Genomic DNA, 15,406 nt, shown 5'->3' on the forward strand with positions numbered 1-15,406 from the left:
GTGCTCATGCATAATTCAGTGAACATTTAAGAGCTTGGTGAATTTTTTTTTAAATAGAAATATATGAACTATAGAATACATTATAAAGTAAAATCTATTTAGAAAACACATTTTGCTGCAACCTTTCAGGGAATATTGAAACTCCAGTTAGAACCTCCACTTGATTAGCAGCTACTTTTTCACATTTTAGCACTGAATTCACTAAGATACAAACCTGGGATACTGCCAGTTTCAAGTACTTCAAACAGTAAACCGATAGGGTCTTTTTTATTTTTTCATTTTTTTTAGAAAATATCAGTAGCTTGTTGTTAAAAAAAACTAACAAACACCAACAAAAACCAGATAACCATGCATCTCAATCTCATTCCTCTAGGTATGCATAACTGTACTTGTCCTTACTTTTTCTATTCCCTGAATATTTCCTACTTTTAATTCAGCAATTGATGAAGAGAATGGAGAACGGTATTGAATAAAATTTGAAAATACTCAATCTGTATTCTGGAATGCTACTCCCTTTCCAGTTTTCTCTATAACAGAGAACATTTATTTAGATAATGTCCCAAATAAAAAGGGATCCCTCTCCTTCAAATTAATAGGGGAAAAAAAATCCATTTCATTTTCCTGTGCTGGCCTGATGAAAATAATGTTTCAGAATGTTACACAAGTTATATTTGATGTCAGCAGTTGAAAATTAGAAGTGTTCTAATACAGTATGATTTTCCATAAAATTTTTCTGTTACTGTGTATTTGGTTATTTCTTGTTCAAGCCCATTTACTCATTTCTTAGAATTAAAATGCATGTGTAGGCTCTATGCAAAGATTCCAAATACACTATAACTTTTATGCTGCTTGAGGACCAATTACTAAACGAGTGAAATCTAACATGCAAAAATGTTTTAAACTTCAAATTAACCAGATCAGTGTTGAAATTTATATGAAAAAAGCACACCAAGTGTGACAGTCAGGCAGACACGTATCAATTCACAAATCAAGAAAAAGAATTAATGGAATTAGTTGTGCAAGAGACTGCAAATTTCCTTATCCAGCAGCCCAACTTCATCCATAACAAAAAAAAAACGTGGGAAGCAAGACCAGAAAGAGGATGATCTGGCAAGACACTTTCTGGTTTAAAAGACAGCACACCTTATGAACTCCAGCTCAAAGCTACTATAACTCCGGTCTGGTGAATAAATGATCTGTGTACTTAATTCCCGGGCTTTAATGGACTCCTGATCCCAAGTTATTTTCATTTAATCATCCCCTTATCTCAGAATGTTTTTTATCCATTCCTGGTAAACATCCAAGCACTACACTTTCTGACCTCACAAAAATGCTTTAAGATATAGCTAAGGAAGCAGTCAAAGCCTTATACTTCACAAATGTATTTGTTTTTATGTAACAATTTTATTAAAAAAAAAAAAAAAAAGCTAAAACCAGACAGAATAGCAGACAAAAAGCCCCAAAACTTCAAGAGTGAAAGAGATATAAACCAAAAAAGCAAACCCAAATTGAGTACAATTGGTCTGATTAACATATCAATGTATAATCAAAACACCTCTGAGGACAGGCCGTTGAGACTCCTGGAACAGAGGAGGGATGTTAGCAAGGAAAGAGATGCTAAGGTGGTTTAATAAAAACAAACAAGAGGGAAAGACAGGCTTAGCATTTTACTTTCAAAAGAGGGACTCTCAGAAGAGAAAGGAGTAGCAATATCTCTATTAAATCTATGGTTTTAAGTATCACAAACCCCATAATTTTACTGTATCAGTGCTTGTTTTTAGAAACTTTCCCTTCAGGATCAGGATTTGGAAGTCAGAACTGGAGCAGCTCTTTTGCAAGACATTGATCTCACTACACTGAGCCTCCTGTTTTACTTTAAAGCATAAGCCCCAGATATCCACTCTCTATGTCCATGCCCATTAAAAGTCCTATTGGAATTACAGTTTTTATTAACCAAAGACTGGTCTCAGTCATGTAATCTCATCTGTGAGTGCAAAACTTACTTGTGCAAGGCTCTAGGTGTAGCTCAGACTTCAGAATCAGGACTAGAAAGTCTGATTAGAAAGAATCAGGACTATGCAGTCCGTGTTATCCTGAAAAGTTCTGCTATGTTTTAATGAAATGTTACAGAAAATACTTGTGGAAACTGTTGCCTTTTGACAACTACTTATTCTGGGGGAAAAAAAATCCATTCTAAAAAGAAAAGAATACAAGTTGTAACAGACTACAAGACAACTACTTACCTATACAACAATAAAAAACATTTCTCAAATTTTTCTAGACTAGCACTATTCTGTTTCTAGCCACTTATACCAATTCTGGAGCCTTCTGGGTCTGACTCCCTTTATTCATCAGCATAATGTCATGCTATTAACAAACAACAGCCCTACAAGCATTAAATATCAAAGACAAAAAAAAGAAAAATAAAAATCAAAGGAGTGGATGAAAAAGAAGGCACCAAGGAAAGGCAGTGCTGGAGGATGCTAACTGACCCATGTCCAAGTCTGATTACACGTGTTATTGAGGGATTTGTATTAGTTGCAATGGAGACACAAACATGTCTGACAGCCAACCATATGTTCTCTCCATACAGCTCCAGGAAAGGTTAGCTGAGCTGTGTAGGAGCACACACTCTTCCCCTGCAATTTGTCCAACAGTTGGAGCATGCAAGACTTCTAGATGAGCTTTTCCAATTTCCAGCCAAACAGGATGAGCAGTTTTGCCAAGACTATAGTATATAAAGGGATTCTATGTTTCAAAAAGACACAACTGCAGACACAGAATTAAGACATACTAGTACTTACAGGACTGCTTTTAACACTTGCTAATCATGAATATCTCTGCATGTACATACACGGCCCCTGAATGGCCACTTCAGGTCACTTGACTGGACTTGCCAGCCAAGGCTTCTGGCAGCTCTCCTCAAAGGGAGCTTTACATTTCCCATTTTGACACCTTGCACAAAGCCACCAAAGAGCTTTGCTGACCCTTACAAAGAAAAAGAACGACCTTTCTTCTACCACAAGGTCAGAGGTTCCTGCCATCCTCATTAAATAATTATGCCATAAATCCCAGTCACTGACCAGAACTCCTCACGCTGGGCTATGAACCACTACTGAGAAAGAGTGAGTGCTCCTGCCCAGACAGCTCACCAGGCACCTGCAGCAGTGGTAGCAAACACAGCCCAAGGAAAGTAGGAAAAAACACTGCTCAGCATGATCCTCCCAAACATGTGATTATCAAGTGTTCTGGACAGCTTTGTGGCAGAGACTGATAAGATGTTGTAGGGGCTAAACCAGAAACTTTACAAAGGTGAAACAAAGATTCATTAAGTAGCCAGAAAATAGGCAGTGGAGGCATCTACTAGAGGCTAACACTGAAGCAGTAGCAATTGCTCAGTCCTAGGGGAGGATCAAGAGATAAGAGGGCAGATAAGGGGATCTTACACCTATTCCAAGGGCATCTCAACTCCACAGATGAAAAATGGGACTAAAATAATAAACCTAAGTGCCTTTAAATATGTTTTAAAATTGGCTGCTTTGATTTGCACTCTTTTAATCACTTTCCTCCAGGCTGACAAGTAGCACCTTCAAACTTGAACAAAAGTACTAAAATGCAGAAGTTTTGGCTACACACAGATGGAACAATTCAGACAGATGCATTGGCCTTTTTTTCCCCAAGCCTGTATTCTATCAAAAGAAAAGCAGTATGTAGGACATTTTCATGAACTGTTTTCTTGAATAAAGTCCTCTACATTTCTTATCAGCATAACCCAAGACACGGTTTAAATTTATGCAGTGACAAATCCCCTATCATACACTTCACAGATTAGTTCTGATATAAAACAAAGAAATCACAAATTCTAATTTCAGGAGGGTTTATTTTTATTTCATTTTCACATTCACATTTCACAGAAGTAATTAGTGATATTTTTCCTCTAAAAATATTTAGGACATGATGCCTCATGTGACTGTTCTACCACACCTATTTGCTGTTGAAATTTCTGGGTATTGAGTGGTTTTGCTTTGTACCTTAGGAACGCAAAAATATTTTCTGAACCAGTGCTACATTTTTCAAGGAAGCTCCACAGGGAGTGTTATTTATTTAAAATCCAAGGTTCTAAGCACTGTTTCAAGCACAAGCTTTACCTGCCTTTTCCTCACACCTCCCACCTTGAGTGCCACTCCTAACAGGTGTCTAACTTCCCATATTCACTTGTTTCCTCCCATTATTTTCCAACTCCTCATCCAGTCAGCTTTTCTCTTGGTTTACAGAATTTCTTCATGCAATCTAATAAAGAAGCTTTATTTGGTTTTAATGTGGGAACTGCATAAAATACAACACCAAACACTCTTTTCTGTCAGCTCTCTCTCAGTTGTTCACATGCCAAATTTCAATCAGGAGATAATAATGCTATTTCTTTGCATCCATTACAGCTCCATTCTTGTGTTGCATTTTTCTACAGGAGAATGCCAACTTCAGCCTTGTTTACAAGTAACAAATGTTGGGATTTAAGGGAGAGTACTGTTATATAACACTCAAATAAAGAACACTCTTCAGAGCTGGAGGTGGCACCTAACCTTGCAATAAAAAGAATTGGATACTCTACAAAGGTTCTCTTAGTGGTATTCTCATTTAGAGAGTACAATTATGAGCCTGCTGCCAAATGTAAATAAGCTACATATTAAATAAGAACAGAATAAAAAGATGCTACTATTTTGGGAAGAAAAACCTGTGGCAATCTGCAAACCATTAGAATAATGCCAGAATGTAGAGTAAGCAAATAAAGATGTGGTCAAAATGCTCAAACTGTATGATGAACAAATTCTGTAAAAGATCTATTAAGGAAAACAATAAAAACTTTCATTAATGGTACCTTTTGAATGAAAGGAATTTAATTCTGAATTGGATGAATTTAGACAACATCATTATTACAGAATTCTCATTAGTTTGTACTCTAAAAATGAAGCTGTACTTCTTTAAGGTCATGAGTTTGACAGTGAATCTCAGCTATGTATTTAATTTTACATGATGTGCATTGTGTCCATCATCTCAGACTGCAGCTGCAGAAAGCCCAAATGCATCACTCCACTTCCAAAATGCCAAAAAGAAAGTGTATACAATCCAGTGAATGAACAAAACGTGTTTAGACATTACACAATTCTTTCAAAGAGTAGATTCAATACTAGTGAAGTAGCAAATAACTACATTAAGGTTTATTTGGTACAAGATGTCCACTTGCAATAGTGGAGGACTGAACAATGCAGGTGGCCCCTTTCAGTGCAGATCTCTGCCTACCAAGGAATGTTGTTTTACCAAAATAGGTTTGATACAACTAGACCATCACAGCACACCCACTTGTAAGAACTTCATAGAGTAACACTGCTGTGTCTTTGAGGAATTAATTTCCTGATGAGTTAAAGCTCCAAAGAGGAAACACACTCTGACTACACTTCTCAGCAGGTAATCCATTCAACCCTATTTAATTAAGAACTGGAATAAAAGTAATATTAAAGCAGATTCCTGCTGGGGAAAGAAAAAAAATCCCCCATCAAAAACTTGCTGCAAATTAAAAACAGGTATGATACCTCTGTTCTGGGCTATAATCAGTGACTGTATATGTGGCAGTCTTTGGCATAAGCTTTCTCCTTGCAAATGAAGGAACTCATTCTTTCTCCTAAGCAATGAAGTAAAATAAACTTCACAGGAACTTCAGTCCCAACAAAACTCCTTTCAAAACAACAATCTAACCTTTGCCCTTCTAAAATACTGAACTTTCCATGCTCACACTCCTCCTCAAAAGGGGATACCCAAGAACTGTATTTACACTCCCAATGGTACAAATGATCCACCTGGAAAGTGAGGCATCACAGCTATTAGAGATTTAACACACAGCATGCAGTATTACTGTCATTCTCCTACCCAAACAGGCCTCTGAAGTTACTAATGTTGAAGCCGAGACTAAATATGCACATTTTGGCCTATTCCTTATGGTTTTCATCCCAAGGGAGAGAGGGCATCTGATGTATCTGACAATATAGATGCTATTACAATTCATCTTATACAAAGAGTAATACAACCAATAATTCAACACTGGCAAAGTGCATCAGTTCTTACTCTGTAATAGGTACAATTCTATGAAATCAATCTCTAAAAGAACTAGTTAAGTTTCCATTAAATTTACAACATACCTCTTCTGATTCATTTGCCATTGTCTGGGATTCTTCCAGCTCCTCATCAGCTGTATATTCTCCTTGTTCTTCCATTGCTTGCTCATTATATGATTGCATGTAATCTTCATCCTAAAGCAATAACACATGAAGGTGAAAAGACACAGGCAAACTGTACAGAATTGCAAACCCATGGAGAGGTGGGGTCTGGCTACATTGTTACGACTTCCAGACTTGAAGAAAAGTATTGTCTCTATCTGAACTGTCAATTATAAGTGATATGACATATATACAGTATAATTAGCAGGGCTTTTAACTAGACCATAATTTCAATATCATCAAAACTAAAGCAGTTTTCACTCAGATACCATTGTTATAATAAAGATACCATCTAATACTGTTTGCTCCAACTTCTTCTATACATCTACATCTCCCATTTACAAATTCATGAAGCAAACACTGCAGTCCTTTCTTACCAAAGAAAACATGCACCTATGCACATATACATTAACATCAGATTTTACCCCATAAGAATATAAACATTCTTAAAACACTCTGCAAGCACCTACATATGAGCAGGTCCAACTCCAAAAAATTATGAACATAAAACGAGCAAAAGCTTTCCTAAGTAAGTTTGCTTGTATTTTAAAACACCTCACTGATCACATACAGTTTTAATTAAGATTAAATCACTTCACTAGCAATTAAAGCCAGTGCATGTTCTCTAATACGCTGCTTAAATTATATTGAATTATGCAGGTGACATTTTCTGAACTAACCTCCAATCTCTTTATTCAGGTTTAGACAGTTCTCAGTTACAAAAAGGATGAACGAGCAGGACATCAATCACTTTGGGATATTAGCACCTTAAAGATGTCTTTAGCAGGTCAATAATCTTTTCACCTTCGAAGGACTTTATCAGATCTTGTCTAAAGCCTGGATAAAAGCTTTTGCATTAAGTACTTCTAACAATTGGCAGTGTATCTCCACCACACAAAGCTGTTTTCTTCCTTAAGGATACAATCCTCAAGGTCATGATTCTCAACTGCCTTCCCGCATGACAAAGGAGCATTACCTACCGCCAAACAAGCTGTCAACACAAACTTTGTCACAGCCTAGATAAAGAAACTGGCAGACAGTGATAATAGGTCTAATTTCCCCTCCTCCCCAGGGAGGCAAACAGATTTTAAATCAGTCTAAAACCCTATGCACGAAAAGCAATGTTATCTTTGAAGATACAATAGAAAGAAACTCACTGGAAATTCATCGAGGGGTTCATTGATTTCAAGGTCTAGCACTTCATCTTCTTCTCCAGGCTCTTCCCCATATTCTATTTGGTCTTCTGTCAGTTCAGGATCATTGCCTTCATAATGTCCTTCCTCTGCATACTCTGAAGCATATTCTTCAGGTGCTTCAGATTTGTCATAACCAATTTCATCTTCCCCTTGGTCATACTCAGACTCATGTTCTAGTGATGGATCATTGATGGACTCAGAGATTTCATATGATGCCAGCATGCCAGATGTGGCATTGAGGCTCACCGTGACACCTGGAGAGCTGTGGGATGGGGAGGGGATTCAGAGGTTGGAGTGTAACAGTCAACTACTCGCAAAGATTTAGCAAAACAAAGCCAACAAACATAAGTTCTCTAAGTTGGTGGACAGAATTATAGCCCATACACTATTTGACTGCATGCCATGTTCTCACAATGCATACTGTACTGCAGCTTATCACCAGCTGCAGGCTATTTGACCAGGGGAATCAAAGGAACCAGATGGTTTAGCAGGTCAAACTGGCAAAAGTCCTGCTTTGTCACCAAAGCAGACTGGATTCAATTTTAATTCCAAGACTAACAAAAAATACACAAAATTGCTATAACTGCATCTGTTTTCCCAATCTTTCAGAATATTCTAGTAAAATATTTTTTACTAAATGTATTCATGTTGTTCATTCTTGATTACCTTGAATTCAAAGTTATATTTTTATGACAGATTTAATGTTCTACTTAATATAAAATACATAGTCAATAACTGTAATTTAAATGCCTGAGACATTCTTAACTTAGTAACAGCACTGGCACAGACACTGAAAAAAAACAATCAATACAAAAACTGACACATTTATAATCTGCAGGCAAAGCAAAGCTCAGAATTTACTGTTTACAACAGCTAGTGCCATCAACACATAAAAAAGCAACTAACCAACTGCAGATAAGTTAGAAAAGCAGAGGGGGGAGAACCTCTTCTTGATTTCAGGGCTCAGGGTATAATGAAAATAAAGATATTTTTATTTTTTTTTAAGTAACAGTCCTATTATTCACCATTTTCCTACATTTGAGAGAAAAAGATCCAGGCAGCTCTGAGCTATTTGCATCTATAAGACAGGGAAGATTTAACACAAAAATGAAGACATTATGCAGGATTATCATTATCCTCCCAACTACAGAAGCATGAGGTTGAATGGAAATAGAAGGAAAAGGGAAAGGTTCTCACTCTCTGCCAATAAAACTGCTAAAAATGCAAAACTTGTCTACAGAAACCTGCTTCCACTGAGCAATACTATCACACTTCAGATACTTTCTTATCACTCGTGGTTACACAGCCACTCCAGCTGCCCAGGGGTCTCAGGGAGGATACACAGTGAAGTGACAGCAAGGACCAACAGGGATTCCCTCTTTTGAAGGGAATAGTCCAACCCTCACTACTGCAGGAAGGAAAACAGTAGCCAATGGACAAGCTGGATGGTTGGAGCATTTTATCACACCACCATCAGTCCAATACAATGACAGGACTCCTTATACTACTTAAGGCTAAACATAGGAGATCTCTGAGATATCAATATATCAATGCATGGTATATATACATTCATACCCCTTCAGATGGCATGACCTGCACAGCATGCAACAAGTAAAGAAAAAGCTGGAAAAACACACAGGCCATTAAAAGCAGCAGTGGTATTGCATCACTTTGGCATCACAAGCATCTTCCCCCTGCATCAGTCCAGCTCAAAAAGTAAAAATGACAAGACACTCATTTTGAGTTGTGATGCCCATAACTCAGCTGTGGAGCTGTATCACCACGAGTATTCACAGGGCAGGATCCTCAGTGAACTCCCCTGGAAGTACCTGCTCCAGCCTATAAACTCTGTTACAAATTTTCTGCTGTGTAATTGTACACAAACAAGCCACAAATCAAGCCTCGCCAAATGTGCAATTCCCCTCCTCAGGGTCTTAGAAGGCAAGATATTTTTAAAAGAAAGATGGCAGAAAAGGACTTCACAGGAGAAGGAAGCTCACAACTACACTGAGGCTGCAAACAGCAAAGCTCTGTTAAGTGTTTATAATGAATTCTATATGCATGGGAGATGACACCATTTCTTCTCATAAGCTTTTTATAGATTTGAGTTAAATTTCTGAGATTGAAATAACCAAAAATAATGTTATTGATATGCAAATAATGCTACTGAGTACATTAGATATACATCACCAAGTAACTGGCTAAGTAAAAACCAAAACCATTTTAAGCATGTAACAATAACTTTAGTTTAGTAGTTATCAGTAATCAGTAGTAGTAGCCATTAGTAGCTTTGAGTTATCCAAAACAAGATTCAGGAAAGAAATACCGAAATTCTTGTTCCTCTTCATTGTCACTTTGCAGAAGATCGTCATTCAGCTCTTCATCTGACAAGTCTGATTGATTCTAGGTTTCAGAAAAAGTCAATCATAAATATAAAAGATATAAACTTTTAACTAACTAAATACTGAAACTACTGAAAGTTCTGAATACTAAGTATTTTTTTATGAAAAACACATCTCAGACTAAGACCATACCTTCAAGGAAATGACCTAATTTGATAAGAAAAAAAACCACAAGACAACAAATCTTAAAATACATCTTTGGTAGTCTAATGGAAATGTACAGAACTCAAATTTGCCTATCTATCGACATTTTTCACTGCTCCATTCTCAAATACAGCCAAAGATGACACCTCGCTTAAGACCAGGAAGGAAAAAAGCTCTAGTTCATGGCCTTGTGACATTGATGCATTAGCAAGTCAAGAAAATGCATGAAGTTACTTTTAAGTTCTAGAGAGCAATGATACAGACTGGAGAAAAGGATATAAAGTTGTTTCATTTATTTTTTTTTAATAATTACCCACTCAGAAGAGATATCTGCAGATTTGCTAACCAACATTTCCAACCCCTTAAGAGGCAGAAAGGTTATACGAAGGTAGATTTATCTAGAAGTATTGGGATGAGATTAAGTAGAAGGAAGTTTAGCATAAATAGTTCAGGGAAAACTTTCTGAGAAATGTATTTTTACCCCACCATATGTGTCCATACCCACAGATACTGCCCTGTAACATTGCAAACCGAAAAGAATAGAAAAAGCACAAGAAAAAATAATACTCTGGAGAATCCAGTATTAGTTAGTATTCACACAGATAATTTCATATTTTTTAATATAAGCAGGCAGCTTTATCAACTAGCATTCCAATTACAAAGACATATACAATGTTAACTGTTTATGTTTTTGATAACTGCATAACACACATCTGCAATCCCTATAATCTTGGAATTTTATTTTCTTTCTTAAACCAGTACATGAGACTAAGGAACTTCCTATCTTTAATAGGGAATACTTACAGAATAGTTTCAAGAAGCTTATTTGCAACAAATAGACTGTGGTTATAGAAAACTACATCAAATGAAACTCAACTCTTAAGAGATCTGGGTTTCTTAACAAACCTATTAATCTCCAACCAAACCTTAAAAACTACTTTCTAAATGAGTTCATTCAGCAGATAAAATATAAAAAGAGGTGACTAGCCAGTTTGATTTTCCAAACAGGAATCCTGTCTTCTCCTGCAGATATCTGGCAAACCCAAACATACATTTAGTTCTTTTCACAGAGTTCAGCATTGGAAATGGTTATCAGCATGAGGAGTCTATAGCAGACATGGTGAGAACTTGTTTGTGTTATCCGGTTCCAGCTGCTCCCATGTTTTTCCCCTCACTGTAAAAGGGAAAATCCTCCACCTACTCATCAGACAACCCAACAGCAGATTGTGCACACTGAGTGTAATCTTTAACAGACATCACTGATTCAGAGAGTAAATAAAAATATTTACTCTCTGGTAAATACTGCTGGTATTTTGACAAGTAATTTTTAATAGCCAGGAAATCGGCACTTGCATTAAATTCTCCAGCATGCTAATCAGCACTCAGGAGGCCTCATTGTTTTTTGGGGTTTTTGTTTGGTTTTTTGGGGGGTTGGGGTTTTTTTTGGTGTTTTTTTTCCTTTTTTTTTTTTTTTTAATTGTTGAAAATCAATATGAGCTACAGGGAAATTCATTTTGAGAACCATCCCCTGTTTGGACTGTGTGTTATGAGGAGAAATACTATCTCAGAAAAAAGTAGTTTTTCTAAAAGTTGTATTTTAAAAAGCCTCACCTGGAGGTTTTTCACAAAAGGAAACACAACCCTGGGTGCAGAGAGCTCTGGCAATAGGGCAGAGCTCAGGTATCTGTGGCTGTCAGGCTTTGGGGAGGTGACCGTAAAATATATGAGGTCAAACCAAACACCTGAAGTGGGTAAGTCGAACAACATTCACATTTTAATATCTGCAACAATTCACTTTAAAGCACATTTCTTACCTTCTTTCCAGTTAACAAGTCCTCTCCAAGCAAGTCATCATCAAGTTCACTGGAAAACAGTACAAAATTTAAGAAGCTGAACCTTAGAAAACAGAAACAAACACCTTACAGGGTACATGCCTTAAAAAACTGACTTAGGGAGAATTGCTACAAAGCCTGCACAAACCCTTTCTTTTAGCAAAGCATTCAAGAAAAACAGATACCTATTTTCAGTGAAATAACAGACCATACATATTACCTCTGCTGTTGCACAGTCATTTCATTTCCACATGCTCTCCTTTCCATATCTCTACAACCAAACAGAGCACAATAACCCAGCCAAAATGCAGGCACAGCCAGATAAAACCCAGACAGCCAGGTCCCCATTATTCTAGATCCTACATTTCAGGGCCATTTTGTCCAAACTGCTAATTTCCAGTTCCCCAGGGAGGAAGCAAGTGAGAGTGGGCAAAACTCAGTCTACAGGTCACCATGTGGCCCAAGACAGACCTGAGCAAGAAGGCTGGGAGGCCAGCTGGCTTGGGAGCCTGGATCTTCCCTAAAGGTCAGGCTTAGGCCTAGATTTTCCCTAAATACTTTACTGCCTCCTTGTCAAGCTGAGGGTAAGGTCAAACAGACACCTACAGGGTGACAAAATCAAATGCATGTTTCACCACTTTTATACTCATGCCCAAGAATTCAGGAAGCACAGAAATACCTGGCTTACAAAACTTCTGCCATCACGTAGCAACTGTCCCATAAATAAGATTCAACACAAAGAACTACCCTCCAGATTAGCTGAACTTCAGAACAACTGATTAATCTCATTCTTCTTCCTTCAGTGAAAAAATTATCTAGTGGCAGGAATAAACAGATTCCCCTGTTCTATAATAAACAGCTGTTATTGACAAATGTATGTAGTAGAATATGCATGTCAATACTTAAATGAGATGCCAGTGCATTGAAATATGAGCTGCTATTTGACACTACTTCTACCTGTATACCTTAAAAAACAAAAACCCCAAACCAACAAAACCACTATGCCTTAGATACTACATAAAAACAAAATTCTCCTAAGTGAGAATGTGCTACAGGAACAGAACAGGAATTTCTATAAGAGTTTCTTAGGCCTATATGGTAAATACTTGAAAATGGAGAGGCACTTCCAAGACATAAATAACTGCTAAGAGTTGCTTTTGCAGATGGATATGTCTCTTTCAGAGCTGATTATTGTACAGATAACATGGGGGTGGAAAGGGGGAATAAAAATCTTGTGGGCTAGGAAAGAACAGATGATACACCAAATCAGCCCTAAATAGGACATTATTATCAGTACACAGAATTTATCCATGGTTACTGATCTCAAATATTTCCAGGAACGACTGAACATTAACAAATAGCAATTGTTTTGTGCTCACTTGTAAATTAAACAAAAATTGGGACAGAAGACATATGACACATTCCAAAGAGCAAAATTACTAGAATTTAAGCCCTTTATTTCAGAGACAGGAAACTCTACCTAACAGAAATGGTTGCAGAAGCATTTCCTACTTCAATTTTGTCTCTAAAAAATCACTAATCTCTTCAACTGCCAGTAACCTGACAAATGCACCAAAGGGTTTGAAAATATTTCCCAGCACTATGGTCCACCACTGACAGCTTTTAATAAAACTACACTAGAGAAATTCCAAAGGATGGTAAGATGTTACAGCAGCACTCGAAGACAAAAAACAAGTAAGACATTCAGATTAAGAAAAGAAACAGAAAAGAAAGTAAAAGATGAAATTAGTTTTCTAAACATAGTTAGGGATATTAAACATGTTACTGGAAAACATCCTCGATGTGATTTTTTAGAAAAAGATTAACATTTGATGAATAGAAATAACTGCAAACATATTCTAGATTTTTGAAGCTTTGCCTTATTGCTTAGCAGTCAAAAAAATTGGCACTAGCATATAAATGAAGCTTATATCAGAAACAAAAGTCTTTACAGGATGCCGTCCAAAACCTCTAAAAATATTCAATGTTATTCAGTAGTTTCGTTAATGAATTAAAAGAAGAAAAATGACCATAACTTTTTGAATAAACAAAGTAACAGTGAAAAGCCTGCACGGTAAAGCTGTACTATCTCAAGGTTTCTAAAACAGCCATATCTGAAGTTCTCTCTCAGAAAGAGGACCAGAAGTACTAAATCCCACCATTAAAAAAAACAACAAAAACTAAGAAACACAAAGCAGGCAAAACAAAGATACTACAAGATCTCAGACTAGCTGACAAAAACAGACAAAAATGAATGGTTGCAATTTGCTACCACACTAAGCCACATAAAATAATCTGACCTGGAATAAAAGTACACATCTGTGATAGTTTCACAGTCACTTCAGCCTCACTATCATCAAGACACAAAAGTTTCCAAACCACAATACTAGGAAATTCTGAGTTAAGGTAATATAAGAGTCCACTGGTTTCACAAGAAACAGACCTATTTCCTAACATTGCCTCAACTTCCAATACCTAACATCCCCTTCATTGAATAAATTCAGCTCAACAAATATAATAAAACAATAATAATAAAAAAGACAGACAACAACCAGTGGAAAGTTTTCTGCCAGCATAGAGAAATGAGCAACCTCAGAAGGGTCAGAACAAGTGAATTTGAGCAAAAGTCAACTACTAAATCATTCCTGTCATCTCGAAGGAAAGCACCAGAAATGCAGGGTTTTTTCCAAACCCAAGCTTTGGGTTACCTAAAGAAATACATATACAAATGAACACCCTGTGATAAAGACGTCAGAGTGGCCCTCTGTGGCCTCCAATTTCATGAACATGCCTCATTAAACATGAGCAGCAGCAAGGATATAAATGTTTCAGGAAAAGAACTTGTGGAAAAAATGTAATGGGAAAAATTCTCCAAGAGCAATGTTACATTTGTATCCCAATTACTGGGGCCTTCCAACTATCAGTTATCACCTCCAGTGTTTGAGAAAGGACAGATATCTGAAAATTCAAAATTATTTAAATAACTGGGGGATGTGACTCAGTCAAGTAACAACAAAGTAAGAGCTGATGGTTGATCACTATGTGGGATTAACAGCAGAACTCCAGCTCCCCCCAAAACAATACTTAGGTTGCAAAACAAAGCATGAAGGATTAAAACACCCCAAGACTACTGCGTTCATTCAGCCTTTTTTCCATCTTCAATAAACTGTCCTGTACTGAATTAGGCCAGTAGGTTAAAACTTTAAGCAATTACATTAGGCAACAACATATCCACGTACAGCATTCGTAATTGCCAAGACACTCGCAGAATTTAACACTTCCAAATACAGCTTGGCAATCTGAAAAGAATAATAATATTTTAAAAACAATATTCCGACACATGCAAATAATATTCTACTAGATATAGCTGTAACAAAAAACATTCTGAAATTTTGAAGCTCTGGAATCTTCTGCTCTGCACCTGGAATCACTTCTCTTACAATTTCAGTAAGCTGCAGAACTGCATTTTTGATATTTATCTTAAGTTATATGCAGGTAATAATAAATACATAAAGTAAAACTTTTTCCTAAAACTGAATCCTTGTGTGCTTCAGAGTCTCAGC

General features: G+C 36.8%; 1 protein-coding gene across 6 annotated transcripts in view; it reads right to left on the minus strand.

Moving 5' to 3' along the window:
* RBM33 (RNA binding motif protein 33) overlaps positions 1-15,406 on the minus strand; it is a 103,698-nt gene that overhangs the window by 74,585 nt on the left and 13,707 nt on the right. For all 6 annotated transcript variants that reach the window (XR_010425511.1, XM_064638243.1, XM_064638253.1 and 3 more), the window contains exons 3-6: positions 11,826-11,874; positions 9,792-9,868; positions 7,427-7,727; positions 6,192-6,302 (exon numbers count right to left, since the gene is read on the minus strand). Coding sequence is in view for 5 of the 6 variants with exons in the window: in XM_064638243.1 (XP_064494313.1) it covers positions 6,192-6,302; positions 7,427-7,727; positions 9,792-9,868; positions 11,826-11,874 (538 nt within the window). In the remaining variant the exon portion in view is untranslated. The remainder of the gene's footprint in view (positions 1-6,191; positions 6,303-7,426; positions 7,728-9,791; positions 9,869-11,825; positions 11,875-15,406) is intronic.

Source organism: Pseudopipra pipra, chromosome 1, assembly GCF_036250125.1.
Source record: "Pseudopipra pipra isolate bDixPip1 chromosome 1, bDixPip1.hap1, whole genome shotgun sequence".
In the NCBI taxonomy this organism is placed as follows: Eukaryota; Metazoa; Chordata; class Aves; order Passeriformes; family Pipridae; genus Pseudopipra; species Pseudopipra pipra.